We start from the raw sequence: 24,375 nt of genomic DNA, 5'->3' as shown, positions 1-24,375 counted from the left end.
TAAAGTCAATAAAGAAACAGCATGGTTCTTTCCTTTTTAAATAAAAGGTTGCAAGTCAATGTAAGCCTTTCCTCAGCTGAAGCTGGTGGAGCTGGAGAAGTAAAGGTCCTAGACAAGAATATATGGGGACAGAGACTGGTTATTGGGGAAGAGAGGAGGAAGGCCATGGAAGTTAAGGATGAAGAATATGTGTTTCATTTGACAGGAAGCCAGCATTGGGCCTTTGGGAAAAGCAGTATGTGGTCTGAATTAATAGGGTGGTGAAAGCTTTTTGTATCAGAGTTCTGGATAGAATTAAGAAGACAAGAGCAGACTTAAGAGGAAAAAATTGTAGTAATCAGGGTAGGTAATGTAACATTTCAACTATACACGTCTTTTGTCTTGATTATATTAATTAGTCCAAAAGATTATAAGAACTGCTAGTCTTCTCAGGTTCTTTCCATTGTAGTGGCCCTAGATTTAAACAATGGCTATTTAATAATCAAAAGCTCAAGAGGTACGCATCAAGTAAACTAGTCTGGATGGTGTCTGCTTCTTAAACTTCTGTCCCACCCTCCTGAAGGAGCCCAGGGTGGCAATCAAGGCAACAAACAAAACAATTGAAAATAAAGGGATCTAAAACATTTTTTTAAAAAATTAAGAACATCCATGGAAAAAACTATTGGGAAAAACTGATCAGATTACATTCCAAATAAATGTACAAGCAGGTTTTAATAGGCTGTGTAGTTCATTTTCAGCATCTCAAATTATTCTTTATTGGCTGTAAGGAAATACTGTATAGCCACATCTGCACGTTTCACAAGGCATGAGGGGATTTAGAATTGCATCAGTAGAAACAGCTGGAAAAGCAAAATTATACCAATATCGCTTTTAACTGAATCAGTTTGTTTTCGACCGCTGAAAACCTGGTTGAATAACTATTCACCCCACACCCCCCAAAGGTATTTTAAAAATCTTAACAGAATTACTAGGTTAGCTCTTAATTCATAATGATAGGTCATATAAATAATAACAAAGGTCAGTCCTCAAGTTATCCATGATCAGTTGAATCTTGAAGCCTCTCCCAAATTACAGCAAAATTGTTCTATCCAAAAAGCTATGAGGAGGTGAATCATAAAGCAGAGATACTCAGTGTTGTGAAGTAACCCAAAAATATTTAGAACTTATCAATCACAACTCACAGAAACATTGACAACTGGGAGCAACCATGTCAGCACATTTCACCAAAAAATAACAAAAACCGCTCATAAGGGCACCTGCAAATTTTGCTTAATAACTTTCTTTTTATGAGGACTAGAGAGACCTACTTTAAAAAGAAAGAAAGAAAGAAAGCTCAGAATGTGGGGCGAATGAAGGCCATCAGTTCATTACTCTAACTGGGTAAAGCATTTTATTTTAATGCTATCGTTTGGGATAAGTACCTGAGATAAAGATTTGATCTTTATCTTTGAAGGGACGCGGGTGGCGCTGTGGGTTAAACCACAGAGTCTAGGGCTTGCCGATCAGAAGGTTGGCGGTTCGAATCCCCGTTACAGGGTGAGCTCCCGTTGTTTGGTCCCTGCCCCTGCAAACCTAGCAGTTTGAAAGCACATCAAAGTTCAAGTAGATAAATAGGTACCACTCCAGCGGGAACGTAAACGGCGTTTCCGTGTGCTGTTCTGGCTCGCCAGAAGCGGCTTAGTCATGCTGGCCACATGACCCAGAAGCTGTACACCGGCTCCCTCGGCCAGTAAAGCGAGATGAGCACCGCAACCCCAGAGTCATCCGTGACTGGACCTAATGGTCAGCGGTCCCCCTTTACCTTTAAAGATTTGATAAGTTGAATGTTTCAAAGCTGCTAGTATCTTGCTTTTATGAGTGGCAGAAGTTGGACCAGGGAAATAGGATGTTCTGTACATAGGAAAATCTATTATTGAAATGTGCTAAACCTAATTTTGTTTGTGTAATGTTTTGTTTGCATTACTCCAGGGTAAATGGAAAGTTGGTGGCACTAAAGGTGATTAGACTTCAAGAGGAGGAAGGCACTCCATTTACAGCCATCAGGGAAGGTACACTTGTTTCTTTATTTACTGCTCTTGGTTTTCTCTTCCTCCTTTGTAATTGCAGCATCTTGTTGCTGGAGAACCTTGGGTTTCTCAAATTATATGGTTATATTTCCTGTAGGAGGAGGATTGCTACTTAAAAACCAAAAGCACCCTGTTGTGTGGGAGTTGACATGAAATAAAACAAATCTGTGCTTCTTTATTGCAAGCTTATATAAGAACTGGTATCAGGTGTAAATGACAGTATGTATGCATTTGCGGAGGTGCAGAAATGCCAGTGGGAGTTCACATTGTTGGTTAAGAGAACTGCTTGCTGTGAAGTAGCACCCTAACTGAGAATAAATTTAACTTGGCTGCAGTCCATTAATAATAGCTCATATGTTAAGCTAAGTCACACAAAAGTATTGGAAAATATATAGAAGTGCAAGTTTCAAGAAGCAATCTCTGAAGTAGTGCGTATTGCTAGTTAGAAGCTTAAAATGTGTGTTTAGAGGGTTTTACAATACATGTTCAGGACATGTCTCTCTAACCATGTCTATAAAATACATCTCGGTGCTTGGGAACAGGAATGCTTGAGGAAATTTAGCTTAAATGTTGCTTTAGGGTAGGGGTGGGGAATCTTTTTGGTGCCTTTTTGGAGCACTTTGAAGTCCGGACTTTGAGACTGAAAGTACCATGTGTGCTTGAAACAGCAGGCTACAAGCTCTACCGTCTATCAGCTGTGTAGAGCTGAAGCCTACTTTCTACATGCATTGGATGCATGAGGGTTGTGCACCCAATCCGGGAGGCTTTGGTTCTGCTGCTGAACATTTTGGCACAATAAGCAAATGCTGTACCTTAAAAATAGATTTATGTGTTGTGTTCTGAATCAGGAACATTCCTTCTAGGGCTCAATTTTCAGTCTGATTTGCATAGTCAGTTTGATAGCTTAATAGAAGAAGTAGTAGTAGTTTTTTTAATAGTGGGGTGCTCCACTAGTAAGCATATGTCAATCGGTAAATTAAGATACATTAAAAAGGACTTACTGCTTGGTGGCTTTCAGGACAGACAAAATGTTGAAGATGTCAACATTGATTTAGTATTCTTTTTTGGGTAGAAAAGCAGTATGAAATACTCAAAAGAACAGTGACATGGTATCACAGTGCACATTGTTCAACTTGACTAAGCTATTAATTTCAGTTGAACGCTATATTGATTCTGACCAGCATTTTTTTTCCTGGTGGAATTCTAATTTTAAAAAAAATACATTAAATATACTTAAAAAAATAAAATATATATACATGTGAATAGTTTTGTATATGATGGGCTGTAAATTGCTTTGAGTTCATGTGGACATGCTCCCAAGTAAGTGGATATAAAAATGTAGCCTTAAATGGCTTCAGTAGATGTATTTTGTTTTACAGCCCTAGAAGTTCAGCCTCTTTGGGCTTTTGTATACTAAAAGCTAAGTATCAGTATTTGTTTCCCATGCTTGTTTTACAAGCTTTCTGACTCTTTTTTTGCCAAAATTCAGACAGCAAAGAGTGGCTGTAGGCTAAATAGCTATAGTTCAAGAAACTTTTAATGTTGTCTGACAAAAAAACCAACAGTACTTGTAAGCTGAAGCTTCGGGCAGAGAATAAGAAAAACTTAATGAAAAATTGCCCAACTTAATGAAAAATTGCCCACTCAGAATTTCAGTGCCATCATTATGATGATAAAAATCTCATGGAAAAGTGGGGATACTAAAATTATCTTTTTCATTAAAATTTTAACCAGCTTCCTCATACTTTCAGGATTCCTTTCCCAACCTATTTGCCATAACCCCTTCAGAGACAAAATGCAGAATGAAAAAATGCAGTACATGAGAATTATCTATGTTCTTGTAAAAATGCTTCTTTCTCAGCCTTAGATAATTCAAAACTGAATTCCACATTGTATAAACTCTGGGTAGAAAACACACCAAGCACAACCTGCAAAGTTCCAAAATATTCCTTCTTATAATATAAATAGTTTATCAGCAGTCAAAGAGGTTCATACATATTAACATGCTAAAAATCTAAACACGTTTCCTGGAATACTATAACAGTGTTCAATAGATATGTTCTGTCACCAATGCGACACAAATGTCAGTCACAATGAGGATAAATGATGGGGATGCAGATGAAAAGAGTTGGTTGAAATTGTATCTGTTACTCAATAGCAATTATTTGTTTCAAAAGGCAGTCAAGCTTAAAATAAGATGGAGTTGCATAAAATTAAATATAACTTAGCTATTTTCAGTTTCCTTTTGCTCAAATATAAAACTGGCGGGTGTTGCTTTTGCTTGGCTTCATAGTTAGGCTTGGAATTACTGCTTTTTTGCTTTTCCCATTAAAATATTTTGCACCACTGTATAACTAGATCCAAACATCTATAGTTTTAACCTTTTTATTCAGATTTATTGTTTATCCCCATGATCGGTGTAATTTCTTCTAGATGAACACATTATTATTATTAACAACACATTAAAATGTAGCCACCTTGCGGTGGGCAGTAGTTAAAAAAGTTCATACAGTGATCTGGATGAGGGCTCTACCTCAGTAAGGCAGTTAGAACCAGTTGAGCCAGCTGCCACCTCACTAAGTGTCCAGGGAGTGAGGTTCCTATGGTAGCCAAGAAGCTGGCCAGGCAATCCACGTAGGTGTCCAGATCAGAGGTGGAGGGTGTCAGAGGATTGGACTCGAGTCCCATCTCCAAGGACTTGTCAGTGCAAGTGTGAACAGACCCAGCCCCTGCTGTAGGAGCACTTGCTTGCAAGCTCAATCAGAAGGGGCACATCACATGTTCGGACAATGTCTTTGCTTAAGCCAATCGATGTATCCTAGATTCTGCCTTTTGAACGTGTCACATGTGTTTTGAGCTGATGCAGATATTGCATGGTGAATTAGTAAAAACAAACAAACAAAAACTTACAGGATTTCTTGAAAGGAAAGGTCCAAGGATGTGAGCCAGGACATCTGCTAAGAGTCTTACCCGTAGTGTGAGAACGTTGTTGTTTAGTATTTTAAAAAATCACCAACATTGCCTAGAAAAAAATTGTTGCTTTTTGGTTCATTTTTCAAACTTCAGATTTTGTCTTCCATGTATTCTCCAAGTTTGTTATCTTTAGTCTTCTCTTTTCTTAGGCTTGTATTTTATTTATCAAAGCCTTTGGCAGAACTTAAAATTAGTTATCCTTTTCTTCATGGATTTTGAGTTGTGTAGTTGCTTTATTCTGTTGAACTCTTGTATTAAAGAATTTTGTGTGCTGCCTTAGAGGCCTTGGTTAAGCAGAAAGGCAGAACAGAATTTTTAATGCCTCAGCTAGCCTCATTTCTGATCTTGGAGTCTAGGTGGGAGGAAATGGGAATTGGTCGTAGCACTGTGGGAAATTGAACAGTCTAGTCTCCCTCACCCAGACCCACTGTTGGTCTGAAAGACACCTCTTGAGTTTCATATGTAATTGGAAAAGAACAGAGTTAAACAAATGGTGAAGTCACATGTAGTATACCCCCACCCCACCCCATATACAGTCGTACTTTGGTTCTTGAACTGAATCCGTTCAGGAAGTCTGTTCCGAAAATGTTTGAAAACCAAGGCGCAGCTTCCGATTGGCTGTAGGAGCTTCTTGCATTCAACTGGAAGCTGCGTAAGCCGCATTGGATGTTCGGCTTCCAAAAAACATGCACAAACCGGAATACTTGCGGCATTCGGGAGTCAAAACGTTCAAGTCACAAGGTGTTCAAGAACCAAGGTACGACTGTGCATATCATGCACACTGCTTCTTGCCAGCTTTTGAAAAGTGTCTATCCCTCTTTTAAGGGTTAAACATACCTATTTTACTCTTGCGTCTTGACCCAATTAAGGCAGTGTAACTAAACTTGAAGCATCCAAAGTGTGTTGCATTTTGACCCCAATTTAATAAATATAAAATCCGTCTTTCCACAACTTTCACCCTACCCCTTTATGCATGACAGACTTCTTCCCCCTCCCCCACTCGAAGTGCTTATTTTCAATGGATTTAAGGCATTTAAAGGTATTCTCAAATCTTTAATCAGTTCTATAAGGCAGTGATTTAGAATGTTTTGAAACGGGATTTGCCTATACTTACTCAGACTTTTGGAACTGACGTAAACTAACTCCACCTACTGAGTCCTGCTTTCCCCTTCCACAACAATATTAAGTCTATCAATCAATATTTCATTAATCAATTATTAAGCAATAAATAACAAATATATAATTTTTATTAATTAAAAATAATTCTTGAACAGAATTAAGCATTACTGTACATAGAGCCTGATTCTTAAAGGGGGCAACACATTAATAGTGTTTATTATTCACTTATATAGAACATTTTTATCCCACTCATCAACAAAAGGGCTCTCAAAGTGATGTATATATAATCATTTACAACAAGACAGCCCCTGTCCACAGACTCACAATCTAAGTCATGACACAAAAGGGAAAATAAATTGGGAAGGAAGAGGGAAATAAAAAACTTAGTTGACAGTTTTTGAAGTAAAATACTGTACTCCTTATAATAACCATCTGGAATGGAAAATATTCAGGAACTAGAGGAGCTCTAAGTAGTTGGTCTTTCAGTAGAACTGATGGAATAGTCCTGTTCCCATATCTCCCATAGCTGCAGCCAAATTGAATGGCAGCTGCCCTCAAATAATAATATGGTTAATGATAATAATGTTGTAGTACTGGAAGGGATGCAAAACAAACTTTACTCAGGAATTGCCTTTGCTTTGCTTTTGGCATATTCAGCCCTTTTGCCTTCTACACTTCCACATGTTATTTGGCATTCAATGTTGCTAAAGTGAGGTAACCTCCAGAATATAAACTTAGCTATAATAGCATAATCCTTATTGAGTGATAATGATTCCTTCAGAAGCACAGAAAAAAATTGGTATTGAGCTAAGTTTTACTCAGAGTAGTTTTACTCAATTGAAATTAAGAAGAATAAATTAGTTCCATTAATTTTAGCGGGTCTGCTTGGTTGAATACCACCCAATATGTTAGTGTAGTACTGTTTTTGGAATGATTGTATGAACCTGGGTAATCCAAACTTGATGCAAGACTAATTTGTTTCCTCTAACCAAGCTCCTAATTCTTGTTACATTTCTGTGTGTAATGTGCTGTGACCTTACTGTCAAACTGCATTCATTAAGATGAAGAAGATAAGGTTTTGAAGTTGTTTGAGCTTTGATTTGATGATAAGATGTGCAGTGCAAAAGTGGGAAATGCTTTTTGAGAGCAACTTTTAGGTTTTCTCTAAAAGGACAGCTGGGGTAGAGGGAAAAATTTGGATTTTTGCCAGACTATCTTCCCATAGTTTCATTACTTTTGCAAGTAAATATTCACTTGGCTATTATTGACAGTTGTAACTGCAACATGTGTTGGGGAGGGGGGAGCAAGGGAGAACATGTGAACCTCCCACTTAGAGTGATGTTTAGTATGGAGGAATTGACTTCTTGCCTTTTGCTGTAACTTCTTTATTCCTCTGTTTCCTCTAGCTATCCTAACATCTAATAGCTGAAATTGTACAATACTGGAATAAGCAACGACTTATCGTCCTATAGAAACATGCATCTAGATTCTAGACAAACAATAAGGGCATTTATTCCAATGTTAGATTCTTGCATCATATGCTAGAATGCTTGCTCAAAACTCTTTGGGAATTGAATTAAAATGAAGCCATCTGTTTATCTTTACATTTGCTGCAAGAACAAAAACGCCATGTCAGATTAGCATTACATAACAAGTTTGCTAATGGGGTGTGTGTCTGTGTGTGTGCGTGCTGTTTTTAAACTTTGTTAAAAATAATATATCCAGTAATATGGTATTTTACATAGCATAGCTGTGCCTATTAATTTGGTTTCTGTACTGCTTGTGCTTTCCAGTATATTTCACTCTTGTTTTTTTATAAAATAAAAAAATTCCTTCAGTAGCACCTTAAAGACCAACTAAGTTTTTATTTTGGTATGAGCTTTCGTGTGCATGCACACTTCATCAGATACACTTGTTTTTTATGTGATGGAAAGTATCTACTTCTTCTACCTGTCAGCTTCAGCAGCTACCTCTGACAGTAAACTCTTGCTAAATCAGCTCATTGATAGCTTCAAAACCTAATGGGTTCGTCTCTTGAATGATTTTGTGTTGAAGTTTTCACTTGGTTTCTGAACCACATTGGCTTGTTGTTTTTGATGTAGTGGGGTTAAGAAGTAGAGCTGTGGGTCATCAGCATATTCCTGACAACATACTCTAAAACTCTGACCCCACTCAGGAGCTTCATGTAGATATTAAACAGTATCTATATATATAAAAATGTAGGCATTGCACACTCGGATGAAACAGCCTTTCTCCATAACCGCTGAACCGTAATGTAACAAATTTGGCCACAACGTTCCATGCCCACCAGGGAGGGATCTGGTGTAATTTTTTTTCCAAAAAAGCACATCTTTCACATCTAAAATAATGATTAAACACACAAAAAAGTGGTGCACAAATTATACATCACCAGCAGAAGCTCTGAAGACACTAGCAGCATCCAATAGCTGCGCCACCAGATGACATAACAAAATTCCACAGCAACCAACTGAAAACAGGCCTTTTGCAGCAACAAGGCCCAGCTTTTTCAATAGGCCGCAGCATTGCCAAGCAGGGAAAAACAAACAGAATAGGGCCTTTCACAAGGGGGGGGGGCGAGGTTGGCACAGGGATGAGGCACAACAAAGGGAGGGGAAAACACATAGCCATGGGGGGGGGGAGGACCCTGAGTCAGCCAAAGCAGTGGGGGGTAGGTTGGGACAGGGAAAACTGAGAAGGCCACAACATTGGGGGGAGGTAGGACTCTGAGTTACCCAAAGCAGTGGGGGGTGGGGACATTTTTAGGAACACACGTGGGTTCGGAAGTCTTATTTTTGAAACTTGCAGTAGGGGAGTCAGGGTTGGGATAGGGCAGGTGAAGGGACTCTAAAGGGAGACTCTGAAGGTCCATGTAACAGGAAAAGTTCCATTTAACACAAAAACCCACAGCAACGCGTGGCCGGGCCAGCTAGTAGAGGATAAAATTGAACCCTGAGGAACGCAGCATTGAAGTCTCCATGGGGCCAAAGTGCACACCCCAAGCATCACCCTCTGGAAACGATAATCCAAGTAGAACCAGAATCACTGCAAAACAGTTCCAGCCACCCCCAACTCTGACAGTCACTCCAGAAGGGTGAAGTGGAAGTACTGATAACTATAGGAGAAAGTGACCCTGTTCTCTTGGGGTTCGCTATACAAGAGGTAAGGGGAAGCTGAGTGTAGTCAGACATGTGCTCTAGACTTTAAGAAGGTTGATTTCAAAAAGCTTAAGGAGCTACTGGGTGAGATTCCATGGTCAGAAATACTCAAAGAAAAAGGAGTCCAAGTTGGATAGGAATTTCTTAAAGGTGAAATACTGAAGGCACAAATGCAGACAATTTCAACAAGAAAGACCTCTAGTATGAGAGTTCCTTAGCCTAAGAATTGATAAGTCCCCAATTGAAATGTCTTGTCCATGATGGACTCACTAGGTAGTCCTCGGCAAGCCTCTGTCTCATAGGTTCATTCCATCCCCAACTGCAATGTGGATATAATAATACTGACTTGCTTGACTATATGGAATACAGATTACACAATAATATACTTGGAATAATTTGAAGCACTATATAAATGCTTCATTTGCATTTTTATTGATGTTGGGTTCCTTTTATAGTTGTAATCTTTTGTGTGTGACTAGCACTGAGTTTATATGGTGGAGGGCTTCCAGTAACTAATACAGTATAGATACCTAAAGTGATGAGGACAGATAATAAAAGATCAGGGGAAAGAAAGCCAGTAGACAGGCATCAGAGTGTGGTTTGCTCACTGTGTTTAAGTTTTAATGACCTGTTTGAGGTTTTAGAGAGAAAATAACGATCACCAAGAAGAGGTAAGGGCCTGAGGTGATACTTTTAACAATGAAGAATAGAAAACTCATAAATAGAAAAGCATGCTGTTATGTTAAGCCGGTTGCCTGCTTTCTATTGAACATTTACTGGATTGATTTTATTGTGCATCATTAGACATACAGTTTGAAGTGGTGTGTGTGTGTGTGTGTGTGCATGTATGTATGTATGTATGTATGGTTGGCATCCATCTGTCTCAGGAGACAATGGAAGAGTGTGCCTTCGGGGGTGAAGTCAAACCGCTGGAGAGTTACAGCTCCTGCTGTGGCTGTAGAGATTGATAAGGGAGAGACATGTTTTGTTGTATCAGAGGCAGATGAAGACGTCTGGTTGTGCTGATGCAGGTGTACCATACCGTTTCATAAACACACACACACCTCTCACTTCAAACTATATTATTAATCCATCCCTTAATGTGAGACCTCCTGGAAATAATATATTATATAGGAACATAGGAAGCTGCCTTAGACCATTGGCCCAGCTAGCTCAGTATCTGCTGCACTAGCATATGAAAGCAGCAAAAGCATTTTCCCCCTTCCCCTTCCCCGTCCCCTTTATATACTGGTAGCTAGCTGTTGTTTCTATCTTGTAATGTAACCATTGCTGTAGAAATTTTGAATTAAAGAATGGCCCTATCTTGAGCTAGGATACAAAGTATATAAAAGAACAAAAATCAGGAAAGTATTACTTGGATATGACTGTACAGTTGCACATTATTGTCTTTGGATATATATTTATATTATGAGGGATGATGTTCATTTTCTGATGTATGTGTGAGTTGACAAGTTACCACTGGCATTTGGGCTTCTGTAGTGACACATGGCTTGTCATGTCACATTGGTTAAATATACCATATCTTAGGAATATTAAATATGCACATTAAATATGCATTACAGTGTGAGCATTAAATATAGATTACAGAGAAAAATAAAATATGTGCAAAACCTTTCACAGGTTTAATAGGAGAAGGTTTTTCTGTTACTATTCCACAGACTTAATATAATTTTTATGTGAAGTGACTGATTTGGATAATCCAGTGTTAAAATACTGAATAAAGTACCGGTACTTGCATTCTTAAGGGTTAATGTAGCAAACTGAATCAACTGATGGTATGCAGGGAAGATAATATTAAATTAACATGTTAAACTTGTTCTAATAATACACACTAATTTATTTGAAACATTTATTCACACAGGAGAAAAAAAGCTAGAAAGAACATTTCCCCCTTTTTTATACTTTATTCATGGGGGAGGTGGGAGGTAAAATGCAGTGAATATAATTCTGTGTGGGTTCGGGTGAAATAAGTATAGGTGTATGTGGAGACAGATTATGCGACATTCAGAACACCTACAAAATAATAATAATAATAATAATAATAATAATAATAATAATAATAATAATAATAATATATTATTTATACCCCGCCCATCTGGCCAGGTTCCCCCAGCCACTCTGGGCGGCTTCCAACAAAATATTAAAATACAGAAATCCATCAAACATTAAAAGCTTCCCTAAACAGGGCTGCCTTGAGATGCCTTCTAAAGGTCTGGTAGTTGTTGTTCTCTTTGACCTCTGGTGGGAGGGCATTCCACAGGGTGGGTGCCACTACCGAGAAAGCCCTCTGCCTGGTTCCCTGTAACTTGGCTTCTCGTAGCGAGGGAACCGCCAGAAGGCCCTCGGTGCTGGACCCCAGTGTCCGGGCAGAACGATGGGGGAGGAGACGCTCCTTCAGGTATGCTGGATGTTACTAGGATTGAAATAATTTTTGGGTGACTGTATTGGTTAACTATATTTTCCTTTAATTGTGCCTTTTTTCTTTCAGCTTCTCTTTTGAAGGGCCTAAAACATTCTAATATTGTGCTGCTTCATGATATTATTCACACAAAGGAGACATTGACACTGGTATTTGAGTTTGTGGTAAGTTAACATTTTTATGTACTGTGATCTAAACCAGAGCCTCTAAAAGCAAAATGGGTACCATTTAGTTAAAATACCTGGATTATTTAAATAATAGTCCCTTGCTGCCCATTGAGAGAGACTAGAATGTAATCTAGTGCATTGAGTCTGGAAGCCTGTGAGCCTGTCTAAATCTTGCTCCCAGTCCATCATAAGTTTGGATGTGGCTAGGATGTGGACCAAACCTTTTTAAGATCTAAATTTCAGTTAAATTGGATAAAACGGACAGAAATGTTATAATGGACAAAAATTCAAAGATGAAAAACAAAACTATAAAATAGGCACATAAAATGAGTAGTTGCATATGACTTAAAATAACAAAGCCCTAATTCAGATTTACTAACTTTATCAGATAATCAATTATAGTTCCAGATTTGCCGGGCTTGTGTCGAGTTGTCTTGAAAATGATAAGAGCTATTGCTTTTGTTTGTTTGCAAACATTGTATACATGAATATCAGCAGTATACTGTATGTTGTGAATTGTGTTAGGGCCCATGAGAAGCCAAAAGGCAGGATGTAAATATTTTAAGTAAACTGTTACAGAAGTATTGGCAGTAGCAGACATTATTGTAATGTTATTGATTCTTCAGTAATTTTTGATAAGTGATAGCTTGCCAAATGATTATAGACCATTTTTATTTGAGCTTATTGGGCTCATAGCTGTTGTAAGACTTAAAAGGGCATGGGAGGGAAGCAGTATACAGGATTAAGATCTCCCCAAGTGACTTTTGTTTCACCTGGCAGTTTGTATTTTAATAAGCAGTGTCAGAAAAAGTCTGAGGAATGTAATTTATACTTCATAGCATATTCTCTCTAACTTGCATTTCAGCTATTAATTAAAACTTCAATTTGCACAGTACACAATGTAATGATCTAATTTTGTGTGGAAAATTGCTTTGTGAAGCCTTGAGTCTGAACTCCTAATTAATCATTCTGCGTTTTCCTAAGACAAACATATGGTATTTGTGTAGAACCACTTCAGCATTTAACTGGAGTATTGTAGAATGTACAGTCACAATTAACCCCAAATTTCTACAAATTGAGATCAGGATACTGTATTATAAGAAGCAAATGAATCTCAAATAGGGTTGGTTTTTAGATAGTATGTTATGAAAAGTCCATTTACCTTGCCTATTTACATATAAATGATACATTTTTAATAATATGGTTATTTCTCTGTAAAACAACTGGTGCAGAACAGTTGCAGGAATGACACTGGAGACATTGACATAGCTAAATGCTTTTGTCTAATGCATAAATAAATGGGAATTTTACTGTTATTTAATTTCAAACTGAGTTACCAATGACAAATCATAGCTTTTAATCTTATGTAACAGTAAACATATTTTGCATAACTTTTAAATGAATAAAATGTCTTGCCTTATGTCACTGTATATTGGACAGCCAAAAAGTAATAATAATTGCAGAATTATCCATTGGTGCAATGCAATGCAAATGCCTCTTGCTGGCTTCCATCCTTTGCTCATGTTGTGCTGGTAGAACAGTGAGCCTTCATTTTCTCTAGAAAAGCCCATACACTGGAAGCCCAGGGTAGGCAAAAGGATGAAGAGTCAACATTTCTCTGAGACGGGAGCATCCAAAAAAGCATTTCCTGTAGCAAAGACATGTTCATGGCTACAACACCCCTTTGCATATGGGCTTTCTGCCTGTAATCAAAGGGGAACAAGCTGAGCTGTACCAGGGAAAATTGATGCCTCTTTTTCTCCCTTACTGATTTCTCTTCCCTGATTTTTGGCCTCCCTGAACTATCCTTTAGCTGGAAAACTGTAGTGACAAATAAAAAAGAAACGTAAAATTTGCTCACATGCTGATATAACTTATGCGAGGAAACAAACAAAAAACCCTGACTATATCCCCCCACCCTCTGTAAAACTCTTTTGGATTATAGTACTTAAAATGTTTTAGCCAGGATCCTGAACAAAGAGGATCTACTTAAATTTCACTGAAGACAACGGGCTAGTTTGCATGTTGGCATTATGAGTTACTTTTGGGTTTACATGTTACCCATCCCCCATTACCTTGTGCTGATTTTATGACTTCTGATTTTTTATGGCAAATCAGTTTGCTGTTGGACCTAGGCAAGACAAATTATAGTTTTTGTAAACTTGCCTTATAAGAAAGGCCACAAATACTAGGAAAACAATAAAAAAGAATGGAGTAGAATTAAAGGAAATTATTTATTGTACAAAGCATTTTGGATTACTCTGGTCCTTTATCAGGGAAATCTACAATTTAAAAATATATATAATTATGAAACTGAATATGATATAAACTCTTCATAAAACAATATGTTAACACCATGAAGCATTCCAAAAGCAAGTTTATAAAAAATGCACCTGACAAATAAAACTATGAATGTTTAAACATTTTTAAGTTCTCATGTACTGTATTGATATTTTGAAAATATAATAAATACTTGTACTGTATATACAAGTTGCGAAGATGGGTTACTTAGTTAGATATTTAGAAGTTCATTATTTTGTGGTATCATCTACTCTTTCATTGTACTATACCAACAACTGAAACAAGATTTATCTTTCAACCCATCCTGTTTCCAAACAGCTGAGTCTTAAGATTAGGTCTTAGAAGACACATAAAAACAGTGTGTTGCTTTGAATCATTTGGAGAGGCAGTCCTTAGATAATTTGGAAAAGAATACAATCGCTACTAAACCGGCAGACAAAGTTGGGGCCATCGTGCTGGCATTTAGGATTATGAAAAAGTGGTGATAAGGATACAAATATTACAGTTCACATGATAAGAATCCTGTTCACAATATACAATGAGAAATTAGATTTCTGTTGGAAGAAGGTTTTGCCTTAGGTTATTTAATTCAAAGGGAACACGATTCTCTGTAGAACAAGGACCCCCTACACTGCCCCGTTCTATATACTTCTTAATACCTGCTGCACAGGAGATCTGTAGTTTCAGGATTTAATTCAATTTTCGAACCACTTTCTAAGAATGGAAGATTCTTTTTGGCTCCTTTTGTGGTCCAGTTGAAATCCTATATTAGAGATTTCATGGATTTTATAATAAACTTGGAAAATTTGAAATAATCAACTCAAATTATCTGTTAGTGACTTTTTGCACTGTAATGAGGATTATTTTATTGTTTATATGCCACTCACCTGACTGGGTTGCCCCAGCCACTCTGGGCAGCTTCCAACAAATTATAAAATCACAGTAAAACATCAAACATTAAAAACTTCCCTATATAGGGCTGTCTTCAGATGTCTTCTAAAATTCAGATAGTTGTTTATTTCCTTGACATTTATGGAAGGGCGTTCCACAGGGCGGCCATGACTAATGAGAAGGCTCTCAGAGCTGGATCTCAGTGTCTGGGCTGAACATTAAGGGTAGAAGTGTTCCTTCAGATATACAGTTTTAACACGAGAAAGCAATGTAGAGCAAGTTTTAGATTTGCAAGAAAATAAAATTACTAACCCATTATATTTTAACCCTTACAGAATTAGTTCTCTCTAGAAATTACTTGCCTTTTCAAAAATATTACTGGCAGGAGTCAGGCACATACCCAGTTCGAAAGGTTGGCTCGGGGTGTGTGTGTGTGTGTGTGTGTGTGTGCAAAAGTCACACCTCTCCACAAACTTGAGTGGCTAGCAGCCACTCTCTTGAGTGGCTAGCAGCCCGTCTGCACATGCCCCAGGCTGCTCCACCACACAGTGGAGGTTGAGGCATGCAGGCTCCTCTGGGTTCCTCAGCAGAGGAATCCAGTTGATGGCATGGGCCATGGCAGTGTTGAAGATTCATTCTCCGTGTTTGCATTCATGGGATTGTTGTCTATCACATGACAGTATATGTTTTTCATTCCACAGAGTGGGAATGATGAACACAGGATGTTTGTGTTTCCTGTGTTTCCTGAAGTGGGACTATTGTCCTTTGTTCTTTCTCTTTGCTGCCTGATGCTAGAGAGAGAGGGAGCCATGTTGCAGTGCTCCGTGTGTGTTTATATGTAAATTAACATAGATCGCCAAATGCTGAGCTACTGAACTCTGTTACGCAATTGCACAAACTGCGGATCTGTAAGTGTGCTGATGTCAGTTGGCATCAGTCGCTGTGATGTTTGGGCTGGTGAAAGCTTTTGAAGCTCCCAAACAATTGACCAGGAGGGAGGGAACATGCCAGTCGGGCATTGTCTCTGCCAGAGTCCTACTCGTGAGTAGGAGATCCTAAGCGGAGAGAGGGAAGAAGGCAGACATGCAGGCAGATGGATTGACAGAGGAGAAAGAGGATGAGGGCTTCCAATGGCCGTGGTGGAAGTCACTGGCGGAGTGCAAAAGGCAACAAAAAACATGTTTCTGGTCTCTCCCGGCTTTGGAGGTGCTGATACATCTCCTTGCCAAGGGTGCAAGGAAACCTAGGTACGCCTCTGCAGGGATTAGGGCTAGGGCTGAAGCCAAATTGACTAATATATACGTGGGACAACTAAGAAAAATAAGGAAGTGGGCTTAGAGGGGACAGTACAGAAGCGAGTTTTTTATACCACCTTTTCCATACCTAAGAAGTATACCTCGTAAAATTATTTGACAAGTTTTTCAAAATTGATAGAATCATAGAATCATAGAGTTGGAAGAGACCACAAGGGCCATCCAGTCCAACCCCCTGCCAAGCAGGAAACACCATCAAAGCATTGTTGACATATGCCTGTCAAGCCTCTGCTTAAAGACCTCCAAAGAAGGAGACTCCACCACACTCCTTGGTAGCAAATTCCACTGCCGAACATCTCTTACTGTCAGGAAGTTCTTCCTAATGTTCAGGTGGAATCTTCTTTCTTGCAGTTTGAATCCATTGCTCTGTGTCCGCTTCTCTGGAGCAGTAGAATAACAACCTTTCTCCCTCCTCTATAAGGCATAAGGCAATATAACCAGGGATGATGTAGTGATATTTTGAGCTTCAATATCGACCCACGGGCGAAGTAGAAAGGCATCAAAGAAAGATGATAAATATGGAATTCCCCACCCTCCCATTTTAGATTATAAGAATGAAGAAGTGATCTGGCACTTTCGGCTTGAAAAACTAGTTTGTTAAAAAGCTGCTACCAGGAGGCAAGCATTTTTCATAGGATCGAAAGAGGAAGAACCTGAAAGAGAAACAAGAGTCTCATTCTAAATGAGATAAGTAGACTAGTTCTATGTGCAGTGTTACTATAGGACAATCTAAGGATGGAGTTAGCACAACTTATAGTGTGTTAGTTTTGGAATCAAACCAGGGACTTTCAGCAATATGAGCCAATGTAGTTATACAAAGAATAATTTTCGCATCAGTTGTGGCATAGTTGTACTATACATGTATAAGAATCATTGAATTGTAGAGGGTCATCTAGTTCAACCTCCTGCAATGCAGAAATCTCAAGTAAAGCATCCATAACAGATGGCCATCCAATCTCTGCATGGAATAATAGAAATATGTGAAGTGGAGGATATGGGAGGAATGGAATGGCAAACTTTGGTGTCACTTTTCTGCATGGAATAGTTTATGCATTTTGGTCAGCACGAAGTCAGACATGCCCTTAATGGCTCTGTCACTTGATTTAATGTCCTATTCTAGTGGGGTTGAAGCTAAGAGGCAACATAGCAAGATGGACTTGCCCCACACTGGATGCTGCTGCAATTCTATGTGCACATGTTTTATGTGATATTTTGGCTATATATCGTTAAAGGATCTGGGTAGAAGTATCATAATGCAAACAGATGGCTCAATGTTCATTCATTCATCAATGTCATTATTTGATGGATGAGAATGCCATTCTCTTATTGTCCATATAATGGCAAAGATTCAGATAAGAGAATGATTGTCTCTTCTTGAACTTCATTCTGTTTTGGGGCTATTTGTTGGGAAAGGGGATATCCTTGTGCCCCTGAAACATGAAAATTTGAGACAGAAATCTGTCATCATTATGGGAAACTTTACAGGCCAAGGCCTTTCGTTCTCTCTCTGGCTGTCTAACCCATTCCATTGTAAAATACAGACTGGAGAACATCAGAGATAAAACATCCCCCCCCCCAATCCATTACGTTGGCTTCCTGAGTTAAAATAACATTTCTGTTCATCTTCTGTATGGAGGGATAGCAAAAATTACAGGAATTATCCTTCATTTTCAGAGAATTATGTGGTTGGTCATGATTGAGGGTAGCAAGGAAGCTGATAGGGCCAACCAAAGCTTCGTAGGATAGAGGTTACTTCCAGGGGTGTAGGAAGAGGGGCACTCCACCCCGGGCAGTGCGATCCCAAGGGTGCCATTGCGGCTGCCCGCCCCCAGAACGTGCACCAGCACCGCCCCCGTTTGCTCCCCGCCCCCTGTGCCGGAGCATGAAGCTCTGCCACTGGTTACTTCCTCAAATAAAGGATGTTCAAACAGCAGTCCTCTAAACCTTGCTGTAACCATTTCTGAGGACAACCTGCTGTCTTCTCAGTAGTGTTCCACGTTCACAAATGGCTAAATTTCTAAGGGTCTTATTGTGCATGACTCTAAAAAAGCAGGACTGGCTGTGGTCAGTGCCTGAATGGGAAAGTGCCTTGAGCTGGTGTTGATGAAAGAAACGTGAAATGCAACTGTAACAAATAACTTAGCATTTTGTGTTCCTTGCTTCTGTAATTTAAAGGCAAACTTGATTAGCTAGAATTATTTTAAAAGCTTTTAAAATATTATATTTTGCATTCATATAAATGATACGAGTAGATAACACTGATGTTCTTGTAAAAGCCTGGAAAGGTCAGTACCAAAATGCATAAATATTGACTAAGACTTCAATCACATGCACATTTTGAGGAGAATAAGCACCCTTGAATTCAGAAAGACTTTACTTGTTAAACAAATTTACTATAAGTTTCTATAGCTGTTGTGTCATTCAAATGTGTACATTTCCAAATACATAAAAGTAATAGATAAAACAGAACAACAAGAAAACAATCTTTAAAAAGCAAGAAAATGATGATTATGAATGACAATTATAAGGGTAAGAATTGAAGACTTTTTTAAAAAACCTGTGGAATTAACATATTTAGTAGAACAAAGAATGCAAAGGACCTTTCACACTGACACACATGAACTTTTATACATGATGCTAAATTATAATTTGGCATTACAAGAAGGAACTAACTGTATAAATAAAATAACATGGATGCTTATTTCTAGTGAATAAAATCTAAGTGTTTACTGGGTGATCATTTTAATACTACGGTATGATGAAGCCATATCACATCAGCTGAGCCAAAATTGATTTCAGTCCATGCAAGGATGATGCTAAAATATTACTGGGTAATTTAAAACACCATAATTGGTTTCTTTAATATTTTCTGTTAATTTTAATTATTAGTTTAAATTGCAATTTATTTCATAAATGAGAATGACTACAAATACTCCTAAAATGTGGGATTCTGTCTTGTTATATTTCTACTTAGAGTAACTTCTTTGTAGAGTATGGTTGCATGCAATTGTTGCAAATATGTTACTTCAGCTATATCTTTTATTGTTCTTTGCATTGTATTGTCTGCTTAAGAATTTCTTAGTGACAATAGGGAAACTATTCTTGTCAGAAGAACCTCCGGAGCGTAACTAATGTGTGCAATCTCTTTAGCAGAAAAGAATGGCTTGCAACAGTCTTGCTGCCTCAGTGAAACAATACATTCTGTCTGCTGCATGATGTCATTGCCAGAAGCTAAATAGTACAGTTTTTGTTTTAATGGAAGAGCTCTTTCACATTGCTGGTTTGACATGATGGGAATGTGGTTGGAAATGCTTCCTGTTCATTCACAGGCCCCAGGCTGTCCATGCATTTCAGCTTCAGAAATGACAGCTGAAACCAATTAGGTACAACTATGGGACAGCTAAGTCACATGTAGATTTATCATTGCTGAGTAAGAGAGGAGGAGTGAAGAATATTTCATTGAAAATATAAGTAGCTAATTAATAGTGAATGATTACTGAGTAAGGAGGAAGCTGGGTATGAGCTCCTTTTGTGATATTTGTCCCTGAAGTTCAGAATAATGAAATCTAGCTATCTAGATATCCAAATATCTCTCCCTCTCCGCTGCTCCTCTTTCTAAAGATAGACATGTTTGTTTTTTATTGCAACTGTTGAACCTATACTCAATGATATATGCATTAATTAATTAAATAAATATAAATAAGCATTTTCAGTATAGAGATATAGTGTCATCGGAAAGGAACTTTAGAAAATGGGTTTCAGCCTCTTCATCCCCATGAACTCTTGGGGGCTGGAACTATACAATGTGGAGAATGTGTGGCTACTGTGAAAAGCAGAGAATCTATATCACCTCTTCATCCATCTCCATTGACAAAACAAAACAAATCCTGCACCACTTAATTTGCTATAGTTTACAAGGGCAAGGAAGCTCTTAAGACAATAGTTATGCTGCATTATGCTATTTATTTCCTTGTCATACTTGGACCATTATCTGGTAAAGTTTGGATTGGTGGCAAAAATTATTGACACCCCCCCCCACACACACACAAGGGTGGAGGACCTGTTGAAATTGCCCACCCTTGGAGACTGGTGGAACCCAATGGCTTCCTAAATGTCCTGGGGCATTTTCCAGTGGAGAAAACTGTTGAAGCCCTAGTCTCACTATGGAATGGTGAGATGACATGGGCTGTTGACACAATCACTCCCAAACATTCTCTCTACATTGTGGAGCCCAAGTTGCTTCTTGGTAATCTGGGAAGTGTGGGTTATGAAGCAAGCTGCTAAAGATAAGCTAAAGATAAGCTGTGGGTGATAGGCGAGGGTGTGAGTGAGGTATAAAAGTGTAAGGGAAGGGCAGTTGGCAAAGGGGTGGGTGAGCGGCCAAACAGGGAAGGAGCCTCTAGTCAGTAATACCAGTAAGCAAATGATATGAACCAGGAAAATGTATTGGGCGGCTTTGTAAAGGAAACAAAACATTTAAAATATTGATTGTGTTTTCTTTTTGCCAATGAAACTGAAACCCAAACATGTTGGGCAGCATGGTGATAGATGTAGAATAATTAACTTGGTTTTTATTGAACGAGCAGATGAAGGGAAAAAAGAATACTAAACTTCCTTTCAGTCTTTAGGCACTATTGCACAACTTACACAGAATTTCTATGAACGACATAGGTTTCTCTAGAATGGCAGTTGTTAAATCATTTCTCTTTGGAAGCAGCTTCATTTATATCTAACATTAAGTAGAGCTTCTTATGCTGCCCTTTATAGGATATATTTTTTCTAGTAGAATGTAGGTTTGCAAATTTCATTCTGCATTCCAACTACTATAGGCATATCTTTCCTTTTATGGTTTTAATTTATGAACAATTTCTACTGCTGCAGGCAGGAATGTGTGACATATAAGACTACAGAGTAATATGTGATTTTGACCTCCTATTGGAACATACATTTCACTGCAGTGCATTTAGAAATGTAAATAAGGAAAGTTTTTATAACTACAACATTGTTTTAATAGAGACTGCAGTGAATGAAAAAATAATTTGACAATAAGATAGTGATGAGTATGTACATAGAATAATAAAATGGTAGAGTTGGAAGGGACCACAAGGATAATCTTGTCCGTCCCACTACTTTGCAGGAATCTTTTGCCCCATGTGGGCCTTGAACCATTTGGGATGCTTCTAGTCTGCTGTAATTGTAATTGACTTTCAACACTGGAGCAGACCAGTGGCCTATCTAGTCCAGCATCCTGTCCACACAGTGGCCACCTGGATGCCTGTGGGATACCCTCAAGCAGAACCTGAGCACAAGAGCGCTCTCCCCTCCTGTGGTTTCCAGCTAGAAAATGAGATGCATTTTGGAGTTTTATAAGCAATATTATTGCCGGGAAACAGGTGGCGCTGTGGGTTAAACCACAGAGTCTAGGGCTTACAGATCAGAAGGTTGGCGGTTCGAATCCCTGCAACGGGGTGAGCTCCCGTTGCTCGGTCCCAGCTCCTGCCCACTTGGCATTTCGAAAGCACATCAAAGTGCAAGTAGATAAATAGGGACCGCTCCGGCGGGAAGGTAAACGGGGTTTCCGTGCGCTGCTCTGGTTTGCCAGAAGCAGCTTTGTCATGCTGGCCACATGACCCGGAAGCTGTCTGTGGACAAACGCCGGCTCCTTCGGCCTATAGAGCGAGATGAGCGCCGCAACCCCAGAGTCGGACACGACTGGACCTGATGGTCTGGGGCCCCTTTACCTTTATCTTTAAGCAATATTATTAGCTAATATAACAAGATGGAACTTGAAGGTCATATTAGCATAGCACAATTCAGATAATATATATTCCCCTTATTTGCTGCACCTGGTGGAAATAGTGGGTTTTGAGTAGTCATTAATACCTCACCTCCCCTTTTTTGGATTTCTCTTTTCAAGCACACAGATTTATGTCAGTACATGGACAAACATCCTGGAGGACTTCATCCAGACAATGTGAAGGTAGGATACCACTTTCCAAATAAGCATTATGATATTATGATTGTTTGTGGTAAGAAACGATACAGTGATAATGCAAGCAGACTGCTCTCATGATTGAAGAATGTAAACTGGCCCTTTAAAAATATTGCTTTTAATGCTGCCTGTAAGCTGGATGTTAGCAGGCACAGCTAACATTAGTTTTTATTTGGATATGAGCTGGAAACTTGATCTGGCTACCTACTGGGAAATCAGCCAAATTATTTCAGCGTAAAGTAGAATCCAGTTAGTCAATCGTCTTAGAGACCACCCAGGTAATATTTGTTCAGCGGCCTTGCTCTTTGATTATTTTCATCAGTGAAATAATCAGAAATGCACTGTATCATAGAATATATACTTCAAATTGTGAAATTTAGGATTGTGATTTATTTCTCTATGTTAGGGTCCTACATGTACGTTTTTTAAGAATGAGAAAAAGCTGTGGTCCTAACAGATTTATTGCATTATATAGATGTATTCATATTTAAATAAAAAGAAGTGTGTGTGTGTGTGTGTGTGTGTGTGTGTGTGTGTGTTGTAATGCCCCAGGATTAATTTCTGGTTCTGCAACACAATACTTGTGGGATTTCTGGAGGCAATCAAGTGAGTTCGTGCATGTGGAAACATTAACACTGGAATATAACCCTTCTGAGACCATTCAGCATTATGCTGCAGAAATCTGTGATCCTGCTCCAGCTTATATCCCTGAATGTTACATTTATTTATTTTATTTGAGATATTTGGACTCTGCCCTTCACTGAAGAGATCCAGGATGATGAACAGTAACACTACAATCACAATAAACAATAAAACTTGTAAAACAAAATCAATCAGGATCATATAATTAAGAATAAATAACACCACAAAAGCAAAAATAAGGTATCACGATGCATTGCATTCCTCTCCGAAAGCTTGGACAACAAGGTGCATCTTTGCTTGTCATGAAATGTAAACAGCGTGACACTCCTCAGAGGGGAGTTTTTCCCCAAAGCTGCAGGGCCAGTACAAAAGAAAGCTCCCTTCTGGGCTCCCACTCTGCAAACCTTGCTCTACTGGAGGATCACCAAGACGACTTCCTCTGCAAAACCTAACATGGAAGTGTTAACATGGATATCTTATACTGGATAATCAGGTTTTAAAATGTGTGTGTGCACTTGAAGGATCACTGTGAGTGTCAGATGCTTACACAAGAGTTTTTAGCTGTCTGGCATCTCTCAATATGACCAAGACATTCTACCAAAAAAAGTGTGCATTGCCTAAGAAATAAGTGTTGATGTGGATGCACAAGATCTTGCCTATTTTATTTTATTTTATTTTATTCCTTGTTTGTCATTGTACCACCCAGGGGAGGTAACAATAAATGTTTCAAAATAAACATTGTGCATTCCTTGTTAAAGGCCTCAAGTTGTTGTTTTTCGTAGACCTTCAGAAAAGGCACTAGAAATTTATACTGATACTTTTAGTGTATTCAAGCAGCACATTTTCACTTCTAGTTTGGCTACTTTGCAGAATTGTATAACCATGTCTATTTATTTTTGTGTAAAAATAAACGTGTTTTTTTGTTTTGGCATTGTGTAGTAAGAACGCTGAATACACAGAAACATAAACTTCCTTTATTAGTAGCCATAGTGTCTCGGGGAAACCTCTGTTCTAATTAGGAATCCATTTTTATTTCTCATTTTCCATCTGAAAGTAATGGATTCCTCTAGGGTTTACTTGCAGAAAAATAATTGCAGGTGAAATTTCCTTCTGACATAACTACCTTTCAGCACATGTCTGCTGTAATAACTGAAATGATGTTGAGTTGTTTGCTCTTTGTATATAAATCATATATATATATATATATATATATATATGAATAAGCATTTAAAAATACTGTAGCTTAAAAAAATGTACAATTTTTTTTGGTGTGCATTTTTAATAACCTCAAAACC

General features: G+C 38.4%; 1 protein-coding gene across 3 annotated transcripts in view; it reads left to right on the top strand.

The window, feature by feature from the left end:
* The window catches only part of CDK14 (cyclin dependent kinase 14), a 237,490-nt gene that overhangs the window by 84,139 nt on the left and 128,976 nt on the right, over positions 1-24,375 (top strand). For all 3 annotated transcript variants that reach the window (XM_060280771.1, XM_035129982.2, XM_035129984.2), the window contains 3 exons: positions 1,969-2,048; positions 11,844-11,938; positions 22,364-22,426. In XM_060280771.1, coding sequence (XP_060136754.1) covers positions 1,969-2,048; positions 11,844-11,938; positions 22,364-22,426 — 238 coding nt within the window. The remainder of the gene's footprint in view (positions 1-1,968; positions 2,049-11,843; positions 11,939-22,363; positions 22,427-24,375) is intronic.

The sequence above is a fragment of the Zootoca vivipara genome, chromosome 12 (assembly GCF_963506605.1).
Source record: "Zootoca vivipara chromosome 12, rZooViv1.1, whole genome shotgun sequence".
Lineage (NCBI taxonomy): Eukaryota > Metazoa > Chordata > Lepidosauria > Squamata > Lacertidae > Zootoca > Zootoca vivipara.
The sequence above is the reverse complement of the archived record's forward strand: the minus strand, read 5'-3'. Positions and strand labels throughout refer to the sequence as shown.